Genomic DNA, 23,268 nt, shown 5'->3' with positions numbered 1-23,268 from the left:
AAAGCCTTTTAGCTACTGTACTGTGAACGTGAGAAAGATGCTCAGGTGTAGGTTTATCCCCAAGAGGGACATTCCAGGGAAGGGAAATTCTAACCAAAAGTATTCCTTTTTCCTTTGAGTCACAGGCTTAGTTCCTCTGGGGGACCTTGGCCAGACAGGATGCTTGAGGCTAGAGCCAGCCCTTGTTCCCCCTCTTCACTGTGCAAATCCCTCCTGGCAGAAAGCCACCCTCTCTCAAGCCTGGGATGCTGTTTTTAGAGCACCCCTACAACCCATTCATGGCCTGAGTCCATATGAGGAGCCTGAGGTCTTCTGACTATTCACAAATGCTGAGATTAGAGTCAGTGGAAGGTGGAAGACAAATTTAAGAGACCTGGCTTTCTCTCTCTCTCTCAAAAGGCAGCCCCCAGCAGTGTTTGTTCTCAGAGCAGCCCTGGGAAGAAGGATGGTCACTTTCCTTTCTCCCAAAGATAATTGAAGAGAAGTAAGAAAGTAACTGTGCTTGAAAGCAAAATGACAACAATTAATCTCTAAGCACATGGGCCTAGCCATTAAATTCTTTGGAGAAACAACTTTAGGAGTTTAATGACAATCAGGAGCATAAAATTGAATTAAGAGAAATAGTAATTAAATCAGGAAAGAAGTTTTTGCAAAGGGGATGGTAAAGGAAATTAAAACCAGTAATGCTGAAAAATGTGGTGGGCAGAGCTGGGGGAGGGGAGGGCTTGGTGGAGAAGAGCAAAGAGCCAAGCATATAGCAAACTGGGTTGGGAGATGCAGAATGTATGGCACTCAAAAAAAGAATTTGGAAATTGTTCTTGAAAGACCAGGCACTTCCAATTTGTGTCTAAATATGCCCAAATCCTAATGGCGACAAGCTTTCTTTTATGAAAATAGAAGCATCCACTTGGATAAAGTATTTTTTTAAAAAGCTGTAGACTTAAGCAGGGTGACCAACAGTCCTGATTTGTCCAGGACTATCTCAGTTTTAGTACTCAAAGTCCCATGTCCCAGGAAACCCCTCAGTCCCAGGAAACCCCTGGTTTACCCCAGGGCAAACCAGAATGGTCACCCTAACTGGGAGGCAGACAGCCCTGGCTCCCCTCTCTGCCATTCAGTCAGTAGCTACAGAACTTTGTGTGAGTCACTCCACCTCTGTGGGCAACAGTTTTCTCATCTGTAAAAGAGGTTGTCATGAGTTCCTCAAAAGAGTACAAAAGTTGCTATATGTCAAGATATCTAGAACAATGTGAATGTTGGAAAAGCTTTCAGTAAAAGTTTGATAAGTTTGAAGTTAAGAATATTGACAAAGAAAACAAAATATTAGCAAACACAATCCAGTAGCACGTTAAAAATAATACATCATGACTGTTTTGGAGGTCCCCAAGACCACCACATATTCAATAATTTTCTAGAATGACTCAGGTTTCAATATATAATCGTCCTCACAGTTAAGGATCATTACAGGGAAATGACGTGTATTAGTCTGTTTTCATGCTGCTGACAAAGACATACCTGAGACTGGGAAGAAAAAGAGGTTTAATGAACTTACAGTTCTGCAGGGCTGGGGAGGCCTCACAATCATGGCAGAAGGCAAGGAGGAGCAAGTCACACCTTACATGGATGGCAGCAGGCAAAGAGAGCTTGTTCAGGGAAACTCCTGTTTTTAAAACCATCAGATTTCATGAGACTCATTCACTATCATAAGAACAGCACAGGAAATACCTGCCCCCATAATTCAGTCATCTCCCACAGGGTTCCTCCCATGACACATAGGAATTGTGGGAGTTACAATTCAAGATAAAATTTGGATGGGGACACAGCCAAACCATATCAGGACACAACAGAATCACCAGAGGAAAAAGACATGGGTGGAATGGAGAAATCCACGCACAGTCTTCCTATATTCTCTCCCTTCTGTAAGGGACACTGCAAGAAAATTCCTTTCTCCAGCAACTATCAATGCAATAATGTTTCTGCCCAGAAAGCCTGTTAGAGACACAGCACCCAAGGTTTTTGGTGGTGGCTGACCACATGGGCCTCTTCTGCCTAGCAACTACCAAAATTCCAGACTCTCAGAGGAATTCTCTTCCTCAGAAGGAAAGCTGGTGTACAGGATAAACCACATTGTCAATCAGCCTTATCAGTTAGGGAATGATTCAAATGCCAAGTTTTCAGACACCAGCCAAGGGCCAACTTTGCAAACAGACAATTCTAGAAATAGCAGGGTGTGGCTGGTTATGATAACTCTTTTCAGCACAATGACCAAGTGGAGTTCATTCTAGGAATGAAGGAATACACATAAGTGATCACTAGAATCTGGCTCCCTAAGTTGCTATGCTGGCTCCCTAAGCCAGCAAATCCCAGCTGGTTGTGCTTTCACTGGTCCAAGCTCTATAGATGGTGATGTGAATGCCATCAACTCTGCTAAGCAAAGTGGTCACTACCAGATTCCCTGCTAAAAATTTACCATCAGCCAAGGTCTTCTTGGCTTCTCAAATCAGAACATTGGATTTTTCTCAGTTCACCTAGAGATGAATCAACTCGAGATGAATAGATCCAGACCAATCTAAATAGAAACAATGCTTGCCTCATGCATAAAGAGGCCAACTTTTTATTTACAATGGAGGATATATGCTTCTAGTGAGCCAAAATGCTTGTGTTTCAAATGTGGGGTACCACCTTTCTCAAGAGTAAGACATCTGGAAAGCATAATCAGTCATCAAAAAATTGCTTTAAGCCAGGCATGGTGATTCATACCTGTAATCCCAGCACTTTGGGAGGCCAAGGCAGGGGGGTCACTTGAGGCCAGGAATTTGAGCTCCTACCTCTACAAAAAAAAAAAAGTTAGCCAGGCATGGTGTTCACGCCTGTAGTCCCACCTACTCAGCAGGCTGAGGCAGGAGGATTGCTTGAGCTCAGGAAGGATGTTTTCTGATACAGCTTGGATATCTATATAGTGTCCCCACCCAAATCTCATATTGAAATGCAATCCCCAGTGTTGGAGATGGAACCTGGTGAGAGGTGATTGGATCATGGGGGTGCTTTCTTGCACTGCTATAAAGAAATACTTGAGACTGGCTACTTTGTAAAAAAAAAAAAAAAAAAAAAAGTTTAATTCACTCACAGTTCCACAGGCTGTACAGGAAGCATGGCAGGAGAGGCCTCAGGAAACTTACAATCATGGCAAAGGCAAAGGGGAAGCAGGTACTTCTTACATGGCCCGAGCAGAAGGAAGAGAGAGAGGGGGAGGTGCTACACACTTTTAAACAACCAGATCTCACGATAATCTACTATCACAAGAACACCAAAGGGGAAATCTGCCCCCAAGATTTAATCACCTCCCACCAGGCCCCACTTCCAACACTGGGGGTTACAATTTGACATGAGATTTGAGCGGGGACACAGACCCAAACCATATCACAGTCTCAGGTATTTCTTTATAGTAGTGGGAGAACAGCCTAATACATCTACTGTAAAAAGAGGCACTGCTATGCAAAAAAGAACAGAATGAAAGGCTCTGTGGTCTCTCAGGGCCTTCCAGCTCTACAGCTATGACTGTGCATCCCAGCAGGTTACTAGTACACACACGAAAACGTGTGTTTCCCCAGACAGTGCAGAGAACGCAAAACAAATAGTACCATGGTTACAACTTCAAAGAAGAGAAAGGGGGACAAATTTAACACACCTGTTTGGGTGATGGGCCTAGAATAAAGTACAAGCCCAGTGACCCTAGCCCCACATTGTGATCTCTGCTTTGGGCTCCTGCTTAGGGAGTGCAGACACCCAGTTGAGTGTTCTCAAAATCTGCTATGTAGCAGCTGCAGATTCCTTCCAGGTGCCCCTGATGCATGCTCAAGTTTGGGAACCACTCATCTAAGCAGCAAGTTGCTCTATATTCGACAATCCAGACCAATTTAGATAGATCCCTAGAATAATGAGCTTGTTTTCTTACTGGCAACTGCATTATTGAGTAGAACAGGAAAGACAATAGGGGCATGCAACTACATGATTCATTACCTACAATGCGTGTGACCAGAGTCAATGGGGAAAAAAATGAGTATGCATGTTTGCAGGACTAATTTAATCTTTATATATGTAATTCAAATTCTTCCCCTCATGTCTTCATTTGCTTTCTGAGGCATAAACTTCTAGACATTTCCTTAAAATGGAGCAATCCAGACTTTGTATGGCTGCACCTTTGATTCCGATTTAGTGAATTTGCATGTTTTATCTTATTTTAATGCCTTCAGGATGGGAAAGAGACCCAGTTGCCAGAGTGACCAGGAATAGCATTTCAACAGTTTAGCCCTTACTCAAACCTTAACCCTACTTGCTCAATTTAACTGTGTACCCGGCTCACCTAACATTTGTAGTCACAAAAGTACAAAACACTGCAGTTCTGCTAGCTGCTTCTCCCTATTTTGTCTCTATAAAGTCTCATGAACTTGACTTTCTCCTAAAGTTACTAACTTGACTTTCTCCTAAAGTTAATAATTTGACTTTCTCCTAAAGTTACTAACAGTTCATTTTATTTTTACTAGCTAGCCTTGCTGTCTTCACTCCTTACCCTTTGATTAACACTGCCCACTATTCAAAGCCTACCACTTCCTACTTTTTCTGGAAGTTTACCTACTTCCAGAGTCTACCCTCTAGAGAGGTCAAGAGGTTTATATACAGGTTCAAAACTGGGTTCATAGTGCAGTACTGGGAAGAAGTACTTCTGGAAACAGGAAAGACTGGTTCTGGCCTCTGTTCTGCTACAAACCTGCTGCACAATCTCAGGCAAGTCCCTTCCCCTCTCTGGGCCTGTCTACTCTGTCGTGCAATGGAGAGAACCCAGTGAACTCGCAGCCCTTCCAGCTAGGGCATCTCAGGATTCTTTGCTTTTCCTCTGTTGGACAAGCGATCATACAGCATGGATTTCCTGGGGACAGTGCCAATTTTGCAATCCCTGGCACCACAGCCCATGCACCATGAGCATACTAGTTCCTAAACTGTGGTCCTATTTGATTTCACCAATGGCAATGGGGTTTGAGAGGGCTTCCTATTGGTTTTTCCATAATCACATAGCCATTTCTAATTTGTAGCCCCAGATAGGAATAGGATCCTAGTAAACAAATGCCCAGTCCATTTAAGCTAACGACCTTGCCAGGTCATTTCTAAAACCCCAATAAAAGGGCATGGCACACAGTAAATGTCTGCTGAATGCCTAAACACTATGCTTTCTCTATAACTGCAAGAGCTCCATAGAATGAACAAAGCTCAGAAAGATGGAAATACAAAAACCAATTCCTTCTGCAGAATTTAAAACCTCAAACTAAAGCTACTTAAGGCTTGAAGAACATCAAACAATAGTGGAGCACATTCTTGGGACTGTTATTTTTAAAGGCACTACCTTTCAAACTGTATTGTTGTGACACCCTTCCCTTACCCCAAATACTTAAGAATTCCATCTATGTGACTCTAGTAGGTCAGTCAAAGATCTGCAGTGAAATCCCAGCTCTTCCACTGTTCAGCTGAGTGGCTTAAGCTTCAGTTTCCTCCTGTGTAAAATGGGGCAAAGAGCAATCTCCTCATTAGATTGCTTATTACATAAAAAACCGTCTAAAATTGTTGCAAATAAGCACTTGTTAACTGTTAGTCAAGGAGTTAAGGATGATCTACCCTAAAATATGCCGATTTGATATATTATTTAAGGAACTGTAAGCATTTAAATAACTGTAGTTGCAGAAAGGGTTATCTGACCCTGTACTTTCCTACATGTAGCAAACCATAAAAGATCCTTTGAGGAGGATGCCTTTCCCATACCAAGGTGAGAAAATATCAGGCCCTGAGCATTGCTGCTGCAATTAACCTGTACAAATAAGCTTATTGAAGAAACCCTTATCTTCCACTATCTCTACAACCCTCCACCCCATATATCTCCTGGTGACTTCCCTAGAATTTACTGCCCCCATCCCAGAGTCCTTTGTCCTGTCATTGCTTCGCAAATTTATTGCTGTCTAAAACCTGTAAGAGCTTTCTCCTTTGGCTATTTCCCAGGGTCTTTACTCTCTTGTGAGGGTCCCCATGTACAATGTAAAAATACAATGTACATGCTTTCCTCCTGTTAATTTGTCTTGTACCAATTTGATTCCAGACCCAGCTGAAGATCCCAATGAAGAACTAAGATGGTAGAGGTGATCTTTAGCTTCCCCTACGTTAGCTAGGTAACGTAGCATTCTTACAGCTTTCTCTCGTCAAATCTCTTATCTGGTGGGAATTATCACACCTATACTCATTTATGTATAAGAAAAATGAGATCCAGAGAAGTCAGTTGCCCAAGATCACACAACTGCTTATGTTTTAGGGCCAGGAGTTGAACCCACGTCAAGAACACTTCTAATCGCAGAAGATACCGTAAAGTAGGTAACGCTAAGTTTAGAAGGTGTACCCAAAGACTAAAACAAACTTGATCCTGGCCCTCCTCTTCCAGCATTCAAAGAAAGGAACAATGGCTCTGGAGCTACCAAGGGACAGCTTTATGGGAATCAGGAGCATGGCTCTCTGCACATAGGAGCACCACATGCTTGACAGTATTTTCTGTTGAATGAATCCAGCTTTGTAGGCATTTTCATCTATTTTAACTTGATGCCAACATTTGCATGATTTCAGAACATCCTTTTCAATTCTTCCTATGGGGACACTGGCACCTGGAAAAAAAAGACTGATGAGGACAGGTGTGAAAACAGAAGCTATAACATATTTAGCTTCTCGCAGGCACAGATGCTATCCTTATCCAGTGTCTCACTGGAACATGTCTAGGGTAATAGGGCCCAGAGACTCTACTCTTTCTAATCCCTCCTAGTTTCAGGGACTCACTGGGCCTTTTCTCTAACATATTTTTCCCCCAATGGCTTAACAGGCTCGACTCAAACTGCAGTTTTAATGTAACTTGTTTTTCCAGTTTTCTTTAATTACTCAGAGCTTCTACTCAGCAACTGCTGGCTTATGCATCCATCAGAAATGGTTAGAATTATAGTCCATGCTCAAGGGAGACTGAGGATTTGTTGCTCCAAGGTAAAGATTTAATTAGGCTTTCAGACTTACTATAAATAGCTCATGATCCCTATCCCCTAGGGCTTAGGAAACAACAATCTAGGAATACCTGTTAAAGAGAATACCTTAAAGAGAAAGGAACACAAAATGTAGTATAGACACATAATATTATTGTTCGGTCTTTAAAAAGGAAATTCTAACATATACTACAGCATAGATCAATCTTGAGGACATTATGCTAAGTGAAACAAGCCAGTCACAAAAAGACAAATACTACATGATCCCACTTATATGAGGTCCATATGGGCAGGGGCAGGGAGAAGGAGTTATTGTTTAATTTGTGGAGTTTCAGTTTGGTGATGGTTACACAATAGGAATGTACTTAGTATCACCGAATTATATACTTAAAACCGGTTCAGATGATAAATTCTGTGATGCGTATTTTACAATTAAACAAAAAAAAGGAACAGCTTGGACACTACGATTCTCAGCTATGTATGAGCATCGTATCATCAAAGCCTAAAGCAGCTACATAATAGATGTTGTACATCTTTATGCCCAACCCCCCTGTTTTCCTTCTCTTCCTTCTGCTGAATGAAGCATCTCCCTGTTCTGCCACTGAAACTAGCATCTTATAACTCACTAGCTCAGAAAATTCAGTGACTTTCAGCTAGTAGTCCACTGGAGACCATGACTAGGCAGATGGGTGCAGCAAAGAGAATGCACCCCTCACAACCAAACAGCTCCCCCATGTGGCTGCAACATCTCCCCCAGACAAAAAGGCCCCTCTGGACAGAGGGACAGATTTCTTTTTCAAATTAAAGGCATAATTTTTAGCTATAATTGGTACCATCAAATTCGGTATCAGGGAAAAAATCCATTATGGATACCATCATCTTTAATTTCTTCCAAATGAAATTGAGACATTTTTCCCTGCATTTCAAAAATGAAGACACCTGTTTCATGTAATAAGCAACTCACAGGATCCAAGAAAACCAGTTTCTCATCAATTTTTTCCCAATAAAATGCCATTTGTTAGAATTTACAAGAGCTCACTTACCAATATATTTCCCTAGGAAATCTTTTTTAAAGATACATATTCTCATCATTTAAATTTGACACTTTGAATCTAAAAGTACTTTACAGCTAGGATTTTAAAGAACACTTAAGAAACTGCTTAACTGTTCAGACTTTTTCTCAAAAACAGGCTTCGTGTATGAAAAAGATGCTTCTAAAATTATGTTTTTTCTTAACTATTGATAATACACCTCTTTATCATTTTGTGACTCTGTTGGACAACTAGGACACTTCCCAGGGAATACCCTCTCTTGTCAGAAATTCTGGCTTAGAGTTCTGGCTGCAGTATGCTACCTTTGAGCAATTCTTAGCATTTCCTAGGGCCTACCAGAAACTGAATCTTTATACCCAGTATGGCAACATAAGCTAAGTGAAACTTAAGTTTTATTTCTGGTTAGAATTATATCGACTCAGTGGAAAAATGCTAGTATCTCACTCTGATTGGATAAGTCTTACCAAATTTTGAGAAATCCAATTTATCAAATGAATTCTCTCAAAAAGGGTTTAACAATAAGAGGTAGATGAATGGAAATCCCTGGTCTACACTCATAAAATTAAGAACTGATAAAGAAGAGGCAAAATATAATCTATGGCCTTAAAGACAAAAGAACAGACTGCGACAACATTTCATCCAAGATCTCTGGTTTCTTGTTTGATTGTTCTCCTGAATACCAGCTGCCTTTGGACACAGAACTGTCTGATGGAGTCAGAGACACACTCCTTGATAACCACAGAATACCCAAAAGGACAATCACCAGGGCAGAAATACCTAGAAGAAAACAAGCCAGGGGGAATTACAGAATCTTGGACTTGAATAACCACATGGTCATGTGAGGAACTGTCAATCCAACAAAAAACTCAATATTCACAAGACATATTTTCTACATATTTACTTACAAATCTAAAGGCAGAAAGACTAAGGGCCCTAGCAGTGAGGCATCAATGATCAGACTCAGTATAAGTGAATTAAAAAGTTTATTAGCCATAGAAAAAAACTGATTCCTCAAAATCAATTATTGATAAATCCCCTGTAAAACAGCAAGCTTACAGAAAATTTCTCTCATGAACAGACAGTCACTATACTTTTGGTCCAAGAAATGTTGGGTTTTTTCCTCCTTCTTCAGATGACAGATGGATGTAACTGAATCTATGAACGAGTGTACTTGCCCCAAATGTGCAACATAAATACAGAAGCGATGAACAGAAGACTCATAACCAATACTGGAACAGGGCCACTAGAAATAAGAAGAGAAAGCATGCTTACTTTTAGTAATAATATATTATTAGATCTGCAATACTAAAGATTACCTAGGGGAAAAGTAGAGGTAAGGTGGGCAGCACTCAAGGTTCATCCAGAAACATTATTTATATCATTTAAAAATATTCCTAAAATTATTACTGTGGATATTTTGAGCGTGTGATGATGGCACTGCAATTGTGTTTAGAAAGGATGAGCCCTTATCTTTTAGTAAAACATATCAAAATATATACAAATGAAATGATCTGATGTCTTGGAGACATTAATTTCAAGTATTTGTTGTCTTCTCAAAAAAAAGAAAAGTCTTTCAGTGCAAATGAACCAATTATCAAACTTTTCTTTTTCAAATTAAGATTTATTTAAAGACAATCTTCTGAATAAGACCTAGTATTTGCTAGCACACCAAGGTGACTATAGTAAAAAATAATTTAATTGTATATCGTAAAGTAACTAACAGTATAACTGGATTGTTTATAACACAAAGGATAAATGCTTAAGGTAATGGATACCCCATGCACCCTGATGTGATTATTACACATTGTATGCCTGTATCAAAACACTTCACATAACCCATAAATATATACACCTGTATACCCATAAAAATTAAAAGACAACCTTCTTGAGAAGGGTTTAAAATGAGTCCCCTGAAGAGCAACGGGCTTCAAATGTTCTCTCTGAGGCTGGGTACAGTGTCTCAAGCCTATAATCACAGCACCTTGAGAGGCTGAGGCCAGGAGTTAGAAACCAGCCCGGGCAACACAGCGAGATCCTGCTTGTACAAAAAAATTAGCCAGGCGTGGTAGTGCACACCTGTAGTCCCAACTACTCAGGACTAATTAATCCAAATTTATCCAATTTTGTCTCCTGGAGTGAAGATCACTTGAGCCCAGGAATTCAAGACTACAATGAGCTATGATCACGCCACTGCACTCCAGCCTGGGTGACAGAACAAAACCCTATCCCTAAAGGAGAAAAAAAAATTCTCTCTGAAATACTCAAACTACCTCCACCAAAGACCAAAAGGTTGGCAGTCAGGATATCCCCACCTCACATATCCCCAACCCCAAGAATTACTTCCTAGATATATTCTTATGTTATCATATAAGTCTCCAATATAAGAGGAAACAAAAATTCCAGGGAAGGTTTTGTAAACTAAATTTGTGATCCAAGTCAAGATGCTGGTTAAATTAATTAAAACTACTCCAAATTAATTCAATTTTGTCTTTTTTTTTTTTTTTAACCAGATGGACAATATGCAAAGAGCATAGGACTTAATCAGAATATCCGGTTCCTCCTCTTGCTGTGTGTCTTTGAGCATGCCACTTTGCCTGAGGTCCTCATCTACAAAATGGTAACATCTCTCACCTCCCTGGATTGCTGGGCAGATCAAACTAGACAACAGACATTGAAAAGTACTAAGTGCTATGTAAATGAGAGTTGCTGTTATTACTTCTAATCCTCATCCACCAAGTTGCAAGCAGTGGTGTTCTGGAACCTAACAGAAATCTGTGGGATGAGATCTGTCACACAGTACCAGAAACCCTGAGCAAGGCATGGGGATAGGGGTCCCTGGATACCCATTTCCCATCACCTAACGAGCACTCCAAAGCCTAACAACTTGGAAAGTGGTATTATATGTTCACCCTCCTGAGTCTACTCACCACCCACCAAAGGCAAGAAGGCCAAGGAACTCCTGGTAACACAGCCTAATGGGAAAACCTCCATCAGGTTGTAATAAAATCAGCTTATGCCTTCAGGAGAACTTTGAAAAATCACCCAATTCCTATTCAAATGATTACTCCTATTTCTCAGTATGGGGCAAGAACACTAAATGAAGAGCAATTTCATCTAATTAAGCAGTTTTCCCTCCAGTTCTCTCTGTTCTCATTATTTATTTTGACATAGCTCCATGAAGAACTTCCCTTCCTTTCCCTCACTCCATGAAGAGATGTCATTCCTGGCCCTACGCTGCCTAATCAGTTGATAAACAGGCAAACCAAGCCCAGCCTGCCTGGCACAAACGAGGCTGTTGTGTACAGTAAATCTCATCAAGGCAAGCACCACTGGTGACAGAGACAGAGCACTGCCACTGCTGCCCTGCTGCCACTGGACAGAAACACAAGGACTGTTCCTAAGACATACACTTTGAGCCCAGGCGAATCTTCTGTGTAGAATCGCCACATCCCCCCGGTGCCTGCTGAGGTCGTGCGGCCTGCACTCCTTGTCCCACAGCTGGCATTTTTCCTGAAAGAGAGGAAAATGTTACAAATGGTCTTTTCTGGAAATTCTTAGAATAGCATTACAACATATGCTACCATTATTATACTGTTAAGGAACAAAAAAAAAAACAAAAAACAAAAGCTTTCTTTGCTAGACTCCACCCAAATTCCTGCTTTTACTCCTTTGATCATGAAAACCACAATGAACTAAGTGCCTACCTGATGCCAACGCATACAATAACCCTGAAAGGCAGTCACGATTTTTCCATTTTATAAATGAGGCAAATTGGTCTCAGAAAAAGTTAAGCCAAGTACCTAAGACCCTGCAGCCAACAGGTGGCTGAGCTGGGATGTGAACTTGGCTCTGACCCTGGAGCCCAACTGCATGCCCAAAACGTCCAGCTGCCTCATATGGACAAAGCATTTCACTTTCTCCTCACATGCATTTTTCACGAAGCCACATAATAAATCCCTGTTTTAAAATGCCCTGAATCCATACAAGCTGATCTTAAAATGGCTACTTTAAAAGAGGTATTTTAAAATTAGTATATTTACTGCAAAGAGACAAAAACTTTAAGCTTTAATTATGTCCAGGTCCCAAGATAGATAGAGTATGGGACACTTTATAAAAAACTACTTTGTTATGTGTTGTCACTAGTTTTTTGTTTTTTTGTTTTGTTTTGTTTTTTTGAGACGGAGTTTCACTCTGTCGCCCAAGCTGGAGTGCAGTAGTGCAATCTTGGCTCACTGCAAACTCCGCCTCCTGGCTTCAAGTGATTCTTCCGCCTCAGCCTCCTGAGGAGCTGGGATTACAGGCACACGCCACCATGCCCAGCTAATTTTTGTATTTTTAGTAGAGACGGCTTTTCACCATATTGGCCAGGCTGGTCTTGAACTCCTGACCTCATGATCCGCCCTCTATGGCCTCCCAAAGTGCTGGGATTACAGGTGCGAGCCATTGCACCTGGCCGTGTTTTCACTACTTTAATATAGTGACCACAGATCTTGCAGACAGAGGTAGAATGTAAAAAAATGCAGAGAACACCCAACCAAAATGTGTCTCTCACAAGGGGATCAAGGCTTGTAAGATACACTATGTGATACACACAGCCCTGGCAGACAGAAGTAGTCTAGCAGCACTTAGGACTCCGCTGACCAGCAATAGGCCCAAGGAATCCTTTCTCTCCTCTTTGGGAGAAGCCCTCAGTCACCAGGGAACCTGATGCAGTAACTACCCTTCCATGCAGTACTTCCCCCGGCTGCTCATCGCTTCCCATGTTGGAGTGATACAATATGGGGGTAACCGGCAAGTGGCAAGAAGTCACAAGCAATCTTCTTCAGCTCATGTATCAACAACTCAGAAGTCCTAGTAGGGAGGAGAGAGAGGAAGCCTGTCTCATTGCTGCCTGCACCATTCAGCATCAAATCCCAGTATATCCTCCCTCAAAATCTCATTCCACTATCTATGGGCTGATGATTCTCGATTTTTGAAAAAGGGAAGGGCATATAGGGCAGAGAACAGAAGTGAAAACCCTACTCCTACCATCTCTTCTTGCTTTCCTCCCCATTCTGGTCCTCATGCCCACTTTACCCAACCACGGTCTTTACTCCACACTCTGAATGCAGGAAGCACCATCTACAGCTCAGGGAGCCTGCCCTGCTACACGACGGAGTGGGAGAGTGCAGTCCTGGTTCTAACAGGAAGAGCTGTGATCATGCCCGAACTTTGAAAGCAATCGGTGTCAAACCATGAGTTGTGTCTATTGTACTACAGGGATTGTATTTCAGATACATTAATTATGGACTACGTGGTATCCTGGGAACTTAAAACTTCACTGTGTGACCATTTCTACGGGAAAACTGATTGTAAATGGCAAAACATAACTGTACAGGAATTTACAGAAAAATTCATGTCCTTAGAAAACGTTTCACACACAGATACACGTCATTTCATCTGTGGGGTATGCAGCTGAAATCTTCTTCCTTGTTCACTGAAAAGGATTTTAAGCTAGAAGATAAACTCGGGATGAACATATTATAGTAAGGCATGGACTGAGCCAGGACTTGGACCCATGTACTTCCTACTATTCCCACAATCTCCCACCTCCAGTTCCTGACTTCAAAGTTTCCTGGAATTACAGGAGCCCCAGAGGAATCAGTCTGGCTTCTCTTAAGGTTTCTTATTTCTGCTGGCACATGGAACACAGAAGAGTATTTGAAAACCAGGGCCCCTAGAAATACGAAAGTGTACTCAAAATACCTCCCATTCCCTAGGGGAAGCTAAGTAAAGGTTAATAAAGCACACTTGAATCTCTCAAATTTGTATCTGGGGGCTATTTTACCCTTTCTTTATGGTCACTGTATAACTGCCTCTCCCTTCTATACCTCAACACAATGGTTTTCATAACTAACCAGTTACATACTTTGTTCTAACATGGTGCTTCTGTCTGCTCCTCAAAGCTAAGCTTATTGACCTCAGAATCTTCATACTTACCCATTCCTTTTGCCTAGGAAGCCTATTTGTCCCCAAACCATTGTGTGATTTGCTCTCTTGCTCCTTTCAGGTATCTACTCAGGTATTACCTACTGTGAACATCCTATCTAAAACAACTACCTACCTTCACCCTATCCCCACCACTCTCTATCCCCTACCCAGCTTTATCCTCATAGCCCTTATTGCCTGAAATTACATTGTCTTATTTTCCTTGCTTTTGATCTCCCACAGTGGAATACAAGGTTCGTGAATCCAAACCTTGCCTACCTTGATCACAGACCCATCTTTGGAGATGAAACAGCATTTGGCATGTAGTAGACCTCAATACCTTGATGTCTATACACTGGTGGCTATTCCGCCATCTTAATATCTCTGATTCCCATTAATCCTGCTAGAACAGTATGTAGCACTTCACACCTTTACAGTTTATAAAGCATTATTGCTCCTCACAGCAAGTTCCTTTTCATTGTATTTAGGAGAGCAAGAACACCAACTCCGGCCTGAGCTTAAATTTAATAACATTTCTCCTCCAAGGTAGTATCTATTACCTCATCAAGCATGGAGAATGCAGCTCTGCAGACAACATAATCCAAAGCACTATCATGAATCATTAACTTCCAATGTTTTCTCTAAGACTTATAAAGCGAGGATATTCTTACACAACCAATACTTACTACATTATACTTATGAAATGATACTTAATCACTACCAAAATTCTGGAAGGAAACACTGTCAGGTCTCTCAATACATACAACCACGGTCTTTCTAGTTACACTCGCTCTATCACACTGAATCCTAAAAGATGACACACCAACACCCACAACTTTAAAAACTGCATCTGTCTTCAAATGTTTAAGTTCTCCATTTCACTTGTGCATCAGTTATTTCATTTTTACTATTAAATAAATAATTCCATTATCGTATGTACATTTCATAAATATGTGCTTTTCTTTTATTTCTTTACAGATTCTCGGATGGCCAAACTTCCCTGCCACAGTATTACCAATTCTCATTAGGCAGAACCATTCCCAAGGAACTGCACCCACAGGGCATGTTTTCCATTCCTGCACAAACAATCTCTGAAACCCAGGGTGGGAAGGGGACGGCACTCAAAGCCCATATAAGTTAAACCACAGCCTGATACACTCCTCTTGAACATCCCAGTGACAGGGAACTCACAATCATTCAGGATAATTTTACATTTCTGACAGTTCTATTAGAATTTCTTTGTTCTGATGTGAAATATTTCATGTAAGTTCAAATCATCAGTTTTAGATTTACCTATTGCAGTCAACAAATGTCACATCCCTCTTCACATCCTTAACAAGTTTCCATGCATGCAGTCAAGATCTTTTCCTCCCTAGATAAAACCCCACTAGCTCCTTCAAAAATCCCAAAACAAGATGGTTGCTTGATTCCTTCCTGCAGTCATTATTTATTGTGTCATGCCTTATGGTGGGTGCTGGGGACAGAAATGACTTGAACAGGTTCTCTGTTAAAAGTCTAATGAAGGAGATAGACATGGAAACATCACTGGTCTTACAATGATATGAACAAAATGTTACGTGAGCAAAAGGGAAAACTAGTAGCTACTGCTGCTTACAGTCAGAGAAGACCTCAAGAGGAAATAACCCCTGAGCTTAGTCTTGAAAAATAAATAGAAATTTGCCTTGAAGTGAGGAAGAAAATTTGTGAATTCAGAAAACAGTAATGAGTTCATGAGTGCTGGATCACAGGACAGCAAAGAAAGATTAGGCTGAAGGCCGGGCGCGGTGGCTCAAGCCTGTAATCCCAGCACTTTGGGAGGCCGAGGTGGGAGGATTACGAGGTCAGGAGATCGAGACCATCCTGGCTAACACGGTGAAACCCCATCTCTACTAAAAATACAAAAAATTAGCCGGGCGTGGTGGCATGTGCCTGTAGTCCCAGCTATTCAGGAGGCTGAGGCAGGAGAATCGCTTGAACTCTGGAGGTGGAGGTTGCAGTGAGCCAAGATCATGCCTCTGATCTCCAGCCTGGGCGACAGAGTGAGACTCCGTCTCAAAAAAAAAAAAAAAGGTTAGGGTGAAATGACCACTAAGAGCTTTGGTATCCCCCGGCTTTTTTTTTTTTTTTTTTAGTTCAGCAACAAGAAAGTAACAGAAACTACGCAGAAGAGTGAGTAACAGCAGAGTGAACGATGGATTGGAAAGGAAATAGCCTGAAGAGAAAGGTTAAGTAGCAAATGCAGGGCAGTAAGGAGAAGGAAAGAGCTTATGAGAAGGCTTTCAAGTACAGTTTAAAGTCTGGCATATGACTGGATAGAGAGAGAGCATAAGAAAAATCCAAGATAACGCTGACGCTTCTGGCTCCGAGTAAATGAGTGTACAACAGTGCCATATGGAAGTAAGGAGATATAATTGAGAGCGAGAGAGCTGAGCTGAAAAGAGACTAAGTTTTGTGTAGGACGAGTTATCTGTAGGACAGATTGCTTATGGGGCCTCCAGATGGAAATATGACTGCAAACCTCAGGTCCAGAGACACCAGTTTAATGACATCGGTTTTCTCAAAGTTATCTCTGACTCTATTCCAGTTTGTTAACTTTCCTTTTTTAAGAGTGGTGCCCTAAACTGAGCAACGAGAAGAAAATGTCGCCTTCCACAAAAGGCCTTTACTCCCATGGCCACGTCACTAGCAGCTCATTTTGCCCCTGTCAATCTTCATATGTTAGGGTCTCCACCCCAGAACCAGCGAGTTCCTGGGTCCTATCTCCGACTCTGCAATCGAACGAACTGCAGGGTTCCTTACCTCTGCCGGACAGTGGATCCCGCCGCTCGGGCGGCCACGGCTTTGCTGGGAGAGCGCCCTGAGGATCCCACGTTAGTACCACTGGGGGTCGGACCAGGCTGTAGAGGGAGACAAGCAGACAGACGGGTGAGCGCGGCAGGCCTGCCCCAAAACCCCGGCCTAGACACCCGCACCCGAGGCTGGGGGAAGCAAGGGAGCTGCAGAGAAAAGGCACAGCGCAAAGCAGGAGGAGTCAGGGCTCCTGAAAGAGGCGGAGATCATGGAAGGGCCGCCATACCATGCTGGAGCTGCGGGTGGCAAGGAGCTGACGCGGACGGAAGAAAAGGTGCGGAGACGCCGAAGGACCGGCAGCTGTAGAGACTGGCTCAGGCCCCGCCCCCGGACTTGCAGGCAAGGTCCTCGCTGACTCCAGGGACGCCTGGGTCGTCTCAAGATATGCCTGTAGATAGTCTGCTACAGGTAACTTAGTTACCTGCTGTGTGGGAAGTAGACACCTCCGGCCTCCTTCCTTTGGATTACAACGTCCTTCATAGAGTCCAATCCCTACCGAAGGAAAAATATAACCAGGGTCAGACAAGCTATTTTCTCAGGCAGTTACTAGGCTCTCACAGATTTGCGCTGATGTGGCCTAACTGACGCACGTACGGCAAGGCGGGGTCGGCCCGCAGTGGCCAGCTGGGAGCTAGGGGGCGGAGATTGCGCAGAAGACCCCTCACGGTGCGGGGAGCAGTTGCGGCTCCAGGACAATGGCGGAGGAGCAGGCCCGGCAACGGGACGTGGTTCCCAAGCCGTCGGTGCTGTTCCTGCACCCAGACCTCGGCGTGGGAGGCGCTGAGCGTCTGGTGTTGGACGCAGCGTTGGCGCTGCAGGCGCGCGGGTGTAACGTGAAGATCTGGACAGCGCACTACGACCCGGCCCACTGCTTCGCCGAGAGCCGCGAGCTACCGGTGCACTGTGCCGGAGACTGGCTGCCGCGCGGCCTGGGCTGGGGCGGCCGCGGCGCCGCCGTCTGCGCCTACGTGCGCATGGTCTTCCTGGCGCTCTACGTGCTGTTCCTCGCCGACGAGGAGTTCGACGTGGTAGTGTGCGACCAGGTGAGGCGGCGGCGGGGCCGGCCGCGCGAGTGCGGCTCGCCGTGGAGGGCGGCCGCGGGCATGACTCCTGAGAGAGGACCTTCCCTGTCTGCGATTCGGAAAGATCGGAACTGACCTGGAGAAGTCAGGGCTGGGAGCGAGCCTGTGGTTCCCTAACTTTAGTGTTAGAGATTTTTAAAGTTGCAGATTCCTGGACCAGGAGCCATGAGGTGGGGCCCAGAAATCTGCATTTTAACTCGGTCATCGGGTGATTTGGATGCAGATAGTCCTTGGGGCTCGCTGTGAGAAACGCTGTTATTCGAAGTCAGCTTCAGTCACCTTTTACTAATGAGTAACTCGCGTGTTGTCTTACCGCTTATCTGTTATTTTTGTTGACTCTCCTTTCAGGCCATTTGCATCCCGCTGTCCTTGTGTTCGCAGCCAGGCCACACCGTCCTCAGCAGTGTCATGTGTTAAAAAGGCCAAGCTGAATATATTATACTCCTATTAAAACTTGTACATGGCTCCCCATTGGTTTTTGGAGAAAAGTTCAAGCTTTTTACCTTGGTCGATAATGTCCACCTGGATCTGCCCTGTAGCTATTCTCGACTCTCCTTTATGCATTTTTCCCATCCTAAAAAAGATGACTTTAAAAAGTAACATTTACTCGACTAAAAATTCAGTAGTATAGAAGGATGTAACCCAAAAGCCCCATCCTATTCTACTCCTTGAAGATAGCCACCGTTAAGTTTCTCTTGTATTTTTTCAGAAGTTGTGGTGACACCAGCCTGTGTCTTTTCATAGGCATATCTTCTTCTTAGTACATAATTGGTATTATGACATACCTACTCTTAGGCATCTTCCTTCTTTTTCAACAAAAATGTATTTATTTATTTATTTATTTGTTTGTTTGTTTATTTAGAGACAGAGTGGCTCTGTCTCCCAGGCTGGAGTGCAATGGCACGATCTTGGCTCACTGCAACCTCCTCCTCCGGAGTAGCTGGGATTACAGGCGCGCGCCCCATGCCCGGCTAATTTTTTTCTATTTTTAGTAGAGATGGGGTTTCACCATGTTGGCCAGACGGGTCTCGAACTCCTTACCTCGTGATCCGCCCACTTCGGCCTCCCAAAGTGCTGGGATTACAGGCATGAGCCACCGTGCCCAGCCGAGACATTCTTATGTATGAATATTAGAGATTCACTTCATTCTTCATAGTGGCCAGAAAATCCACTTTTGTTTAAGTGTGTCATAATTAAACATTCTTCTTAAAGGGCACTAATGCTGTGACTAGTTTTTTTGTGAATAGATCAGTGTTGTAATGAACATCCTTTTACTTCTTTTTTTTTATTTTTTTGTACTTCTGCAAATACGTCCTTTGAGGAAATTCCTAAAGTTGGTGTGTCTAAAAGTTGTTAATTTTAAATATCAACAGCTACTGCCAAGTTTATCTACCAAAGAGGCCTGTCACTTTACTGCCCAACAATGTATGATCCATGCTTTTGTCTGCCTTGGATATTAAAATTAACCATTTTAATCTTTGCCAAACTGATAGGTGCAAATGGCATCACATTTGTATTTGTGTTTCTTTAATTATGACTCCTGAGTTACTTTTCATCATCCTTGTTTGCATGGAAGCTTTCTTTTTAAGTAATATGGACATTGACCAAACATCCTGCATGTGTCAGTAGGCATGAGGCAGCTGAGACTATAGTGGGTAGAGGAAAAATATTGACTTGGAAATAGGCATCCTGGATTCAAGTTCTGTTATCTACTGCTTTAATTAAGTGGCTTTGAATAAATTGCACGTTATGCCTAAAGTTACCTTCTTCAGGTGTTAAGTTAGCTGAGACTAAAATGACTTATAAAAATTACCCAACAAGAAAGTCTGTAGTAATGCCAGCATGTAGTTCATGCTCAAAGATGACTAGCTTTAATATTCATTGAGTACATACTGTGTGCTAAACTCCTTGTGTTTTGCATATATCAGTGCATTTAGTCATCACAAAAATTATATGGGTTTTTTGAACTATAATTGTCACCGTGTTAACAGAAGAGGAAACTAAGGCCCAGAGTGGGATAAATTACTTGATCGTGGCCACACAATTAGTAGAGCTGAGATTCAAACCCTGGCAGTCTTGAATCTAGAGCTTGTGCTCTCAACTACTGTAGTTCATTCATTCATTTCCTTAGGAGGAGAAAGATCTAGAGCGTCACTGTTCAATATGGTAGCCACTAGCCACATGTAGCTGTTGAGCACTTGAAATGTGGCTAGTCTAAACTGAGATGCGCTAAAGTTAAAATACAAACTGATTTTGAAGATTTAACGTGAAATATATGTATATATAAAGTATCTCATTAATACTGTTTAGTATTGATTACATTTTGAAATGATAATGTTTTGGGTAAATAATATGTTAAAATTAATTTCACCCTTGAAAACATTTTTAATATTACTAGATTTCTATTAGACAGCACTATTCAAGAGGAAACCACTGGACTTGAAGCTTTAAATATTTAGCACACATCTAGCAAACGTCTCTAGCCTTCTGTACACTAGGCATATGGTACTGGCTGAGAGTCTTGGGGAACAAAACAGAAGTAGACATTGCCTATGAGGAACCCACAGACTAGCATGCAGGGTGGGTGTCTGTGTTTTTGGTTTGGTTGAAGTTGAGTTGACCACTTTATCTGCTGTTGATTTTTGCTTTGGCTAGGTGTCCGCCTGTATTCCAGTGTTCAGGCTGGCTAGACGGCGGAAGAAGATCCTGTTTTACTGTCACTTCCCAGATCTGCTTCTCACCAAGAGAGATTCTTTTCTTAAACGGCTATACAGGGCCCCGATTGACTGGATAGAGGAATACACCACAGGCATGGCAGACTGCATCTTAGTCAACAGCCAGTTTACAGCTGCTGTTTTTAAGAAAACATTCAAGTCCCTGTCTCACATACACCCTGATGTCCTCTATCCATCTCTAAATGTCACCAGTTTTGACTCAGTTGTTCCTGAAAAGCTTGATGACCTAGTCCCCAAGGGGAAAAAATTCCTGCTGCTCTCTATCAACAGATACGAAAGGAAGAAAAATCTGACTTTGGCATTGGAAGCCCTAGTACAGCTGCGTGGAAGATTGACATCCCAAGATTGGGAGAGGGTTCATCTGATCGTGGCAGGTGGTTATGACGAGAGAGTCCTGGAGAATGTGGAACATTACCAGGAATTGAAGAAAATGGTCCAACAGTCTGACCTTGGCCAGTATGTGACCTTCTTGAGGTCTTTCTCAGACAAACAGAAAATCTCCCTCCTCCACAGCTGCACGTGTGTGCTTTACACACCAAGCAATGAGCACTTTGGCATTGTCCCTCTGGAAGCCATGTACATGCAGTGCCCAGTCATTGCTGTTAATTCAGGTGGCCCCTTGGAGTCCATTGACCACAGTGTCACAGGGTTTCTGTGTGAGCCTGACCCAGTGGACTTCTCAGAAGCAATAGAAAAGTTCATCCATGAACCTTCCTTAAAAGCCACCATGGGCCTGGCTGGAAGAGCCAGGGTGAAGGAAAAATTTTCCCCTGAAGCATTTACAGAACAGCTCTACCAATATGTTACCAAACTGCTGGTATAATCAGATTCTTTTTAAGATCTTTATGCTATGTTCATTAATGTCATTTTTATGGATTGTGGACCCAGTTTTGAAACCAAAAAAGAAACCTAGAATCTAATGCAGAAGAGATCTTATAAAAAATAAACTTGAGTGTTGAATCTGAGCCACTTTCCTATATACCACACATCCTTGTCCACTTTTCAGAAAAACAATCTCTTATGCTATAATCATTCCAAATTTTGCCAGTGTTAAGTTACAAATGTATAATTCCATGTTCAGCAGAGTAATTATATTTTCTTGGGATTATTGCTCTTCTGTCTATAAATTTTGAATGATACTGTGCCTTAATTGGTTTTGATAGTTTAAGTGTGTATCATTATCAAAGTTGATTAATTTGGCTTCATAGTATAATGAGAACAGGGCTACTGTAGTTCCCAGAATCAATCCACTGAAGTGTTCGCTGTCATCTGTTAGGGAATTTTTGTTCGTCATGTCTTTGCTCAGATCCGTAGCGAGAGTGCTCTGTAATTTTTTAAGATAATTTGTATTTTTGCACACTGAGATATAATAAAAGATGTTTATCATGAAAAAGAAACAATATTAGATTTTGGTCTCCATAATCTATTTTGGTATTGTTATGAACATGGATATGACAACCAAACTGGAGTAGCACACCAGGGTAAAGTGGATACTGGAAAAAGAATATTGTCACACATGTGTTGTGCACCTCGTTTAGGGCTTATTTCTTAATATCATCTAGGTCATTAGTTTTATTAATATTTATGTTGTCTTGACCAAGCTCCTACTAAGTACAGGACACAAATGTTTTTTTATCTTCCAAGGCCTAGCTCAAATGCCACTGCTGCAAAGCTTTCTTTGACTCTCTGGCCACTTCCCAAACCAGAAGTGATCTTCCTCCTCCATATACTCTAGCCTTTTCATGACACTGATCTTTTCATGACACTAACTTATAGTTCACTGTTTACCTGTTGGTGTAACAGCAAATTATAAATAGTAGTTTTCAACATACTTCTAAGGATAAATTCATTTCCAAGAGTAGCAAAGCTTACTAGCCAAAGGCTCCACATTTATCAACTCTTAAAAGCTAGACTTGAGAGCCTCATAGCCTATATGATTTTGAGTAAATTAATCTCTGTACCTCAGCTGTTTCATCTGCAAAGTGAGATAATTGTACTGTTCTGCTTTCCTCATAGTGCAGTTATAACAGATTGTGATCATAATTACAAAGTACTTAATACTTGGCATGTAGTAGATATATTAGCTATTAGTATTTTGCAATTTGGGGATATTGAAAATCAGAAGTTGCGTGTTGGTTCATGCTACACTACCATATTGTTCTTTTGGGGCTCTTCAATGGGTGAAATTGCATTTTACAGTTTATCATGTGCATCTGTGTCACAGGAGTATTTTGGCAAAATGATTCTGTACCAAAAAGGAGTACTATAAAATGAGGGTGCCAAATATATTGAGTCTTTTATGGGATTAAAAGTTCTGTCGCATTCCATTTTCTTTGGCATCGAGAAAGCTTACCATGCAGTACAGAAGGTATGATTTGGTTCATGTGTTTCTGAGAAATGGAGCCTTTCCAGGAAGCCTGGTGGCTCTTATCTTGGAGTTTAGCACAGATAGACTTGGCCACACTGTGACCTATAACATGGTGCTTACCTTACTAAGCAGCACTAAACATTTGCATATTTGACC

The 23,268-nt window shown here is 42.1% G+C and overlaps 2 protein-coding genes across 2 annotated transcripts; one reads left to right on the top strand and one right to left on the bottom strand.

Moving 5' to 3' along the window:
* Window positions 1-9,074: 9,074 nt before the first annotated feature.
* On the bottom strand, window positions 9,075-17,278 carry SEC61B (SEC61 translocon beta subunit). The gene is made up of 4 exons (XM_010357623.2): window positions 17,154-17,278; window positions 16,877-16,974; window positions 11,519-11,620; window positions 9,075-9,353 (listed from the first exon to the last, which is right to left on the bottom strand). The coding sequence occupies exons 1-4, from the start codon at window positions 17,154-17,156 to the stop codon at window positions 9,266-9,268; spliced, it is 291 nt and encodes a 96-aa protein (XP_010355925.1). The 5' UTR covers window positions 17,157-17,278; the 3' UTR covers window positions 9,075-9,265.
* Window positions 17,279-17,511: 233 nt separating this feature from the next.
* On the top strand, window positions 17,512-23,049 carry ALG2 (ALG2 alpha-1,3/1,6-mannosyltransferase). Its single transcript, XM_010357625.1, has 2 exons — window positions 17,512-17,970; window positions 20,665-23,049. The coding sequence occupies exons 1-2, from the start codon at window positions 17,623-17,625 to the stop codon at window positions 21,565-21,567; spliced, it is 1,251 nt and encodes a 416-aa protein (XP_010355927.1). The 5' UTR covers window positions 17,512-17,622; the 3' UTR covers window positions 21,568-23,049.
* Window positions 23,050-23,268: the final 219 nt, after the last annotated feature.

Source organism: Rhinopithecus roxellana, chromosome 16, assembly GCF_007565055.1.
Source record: "Rhinopithecus roxellana isolate Shanxi Qingling chromosome 16, ASM756505v1, whole genome shotgun sequence".
Lineage (NCBI taxonomy): Eukaryota > Metazoa > Chordata > Mammalia > Primates > Cercopithecidae > Rhinopithecus > Rhinopithecus roxellana.
This window is presented reverse-complemented; position numbering and strand designations above follow the sequence as displayed.

Coding starts and splice junctions, on each gene's coding strand:
- ALG2 (XM_010357625.1), top strand. CDS start 17,623: ATGGCGGAGGAGCAGGCCCGGCAACGGGACGTGGTTCCCAAGCCGTCG. Junction 17,971..20,664: donor ACGTGGTAGTGTGCGACCAG/GTGAGGCGGCGG, acceptor TGCTTTGGCTAG/GTGTCCGCCTGTATTCCAGT.
- SEC61B (XM_010357623.2), bottom strand. Junction 11,621..16,876: donor GGATCCACTGTCCGGCAGAG/GTAAGGAACCCT, acceptor CCTCTCTTTCAG/GAAAAATGCCAGCTGTGGGA. Junction 9,354..11,518: donor GATTCGCCTGGGCTCAAAGT/GTATGTCTTAGG, acceptor TCTTATTTCTAG/TGGCCCTGTTCCAGTATTGG.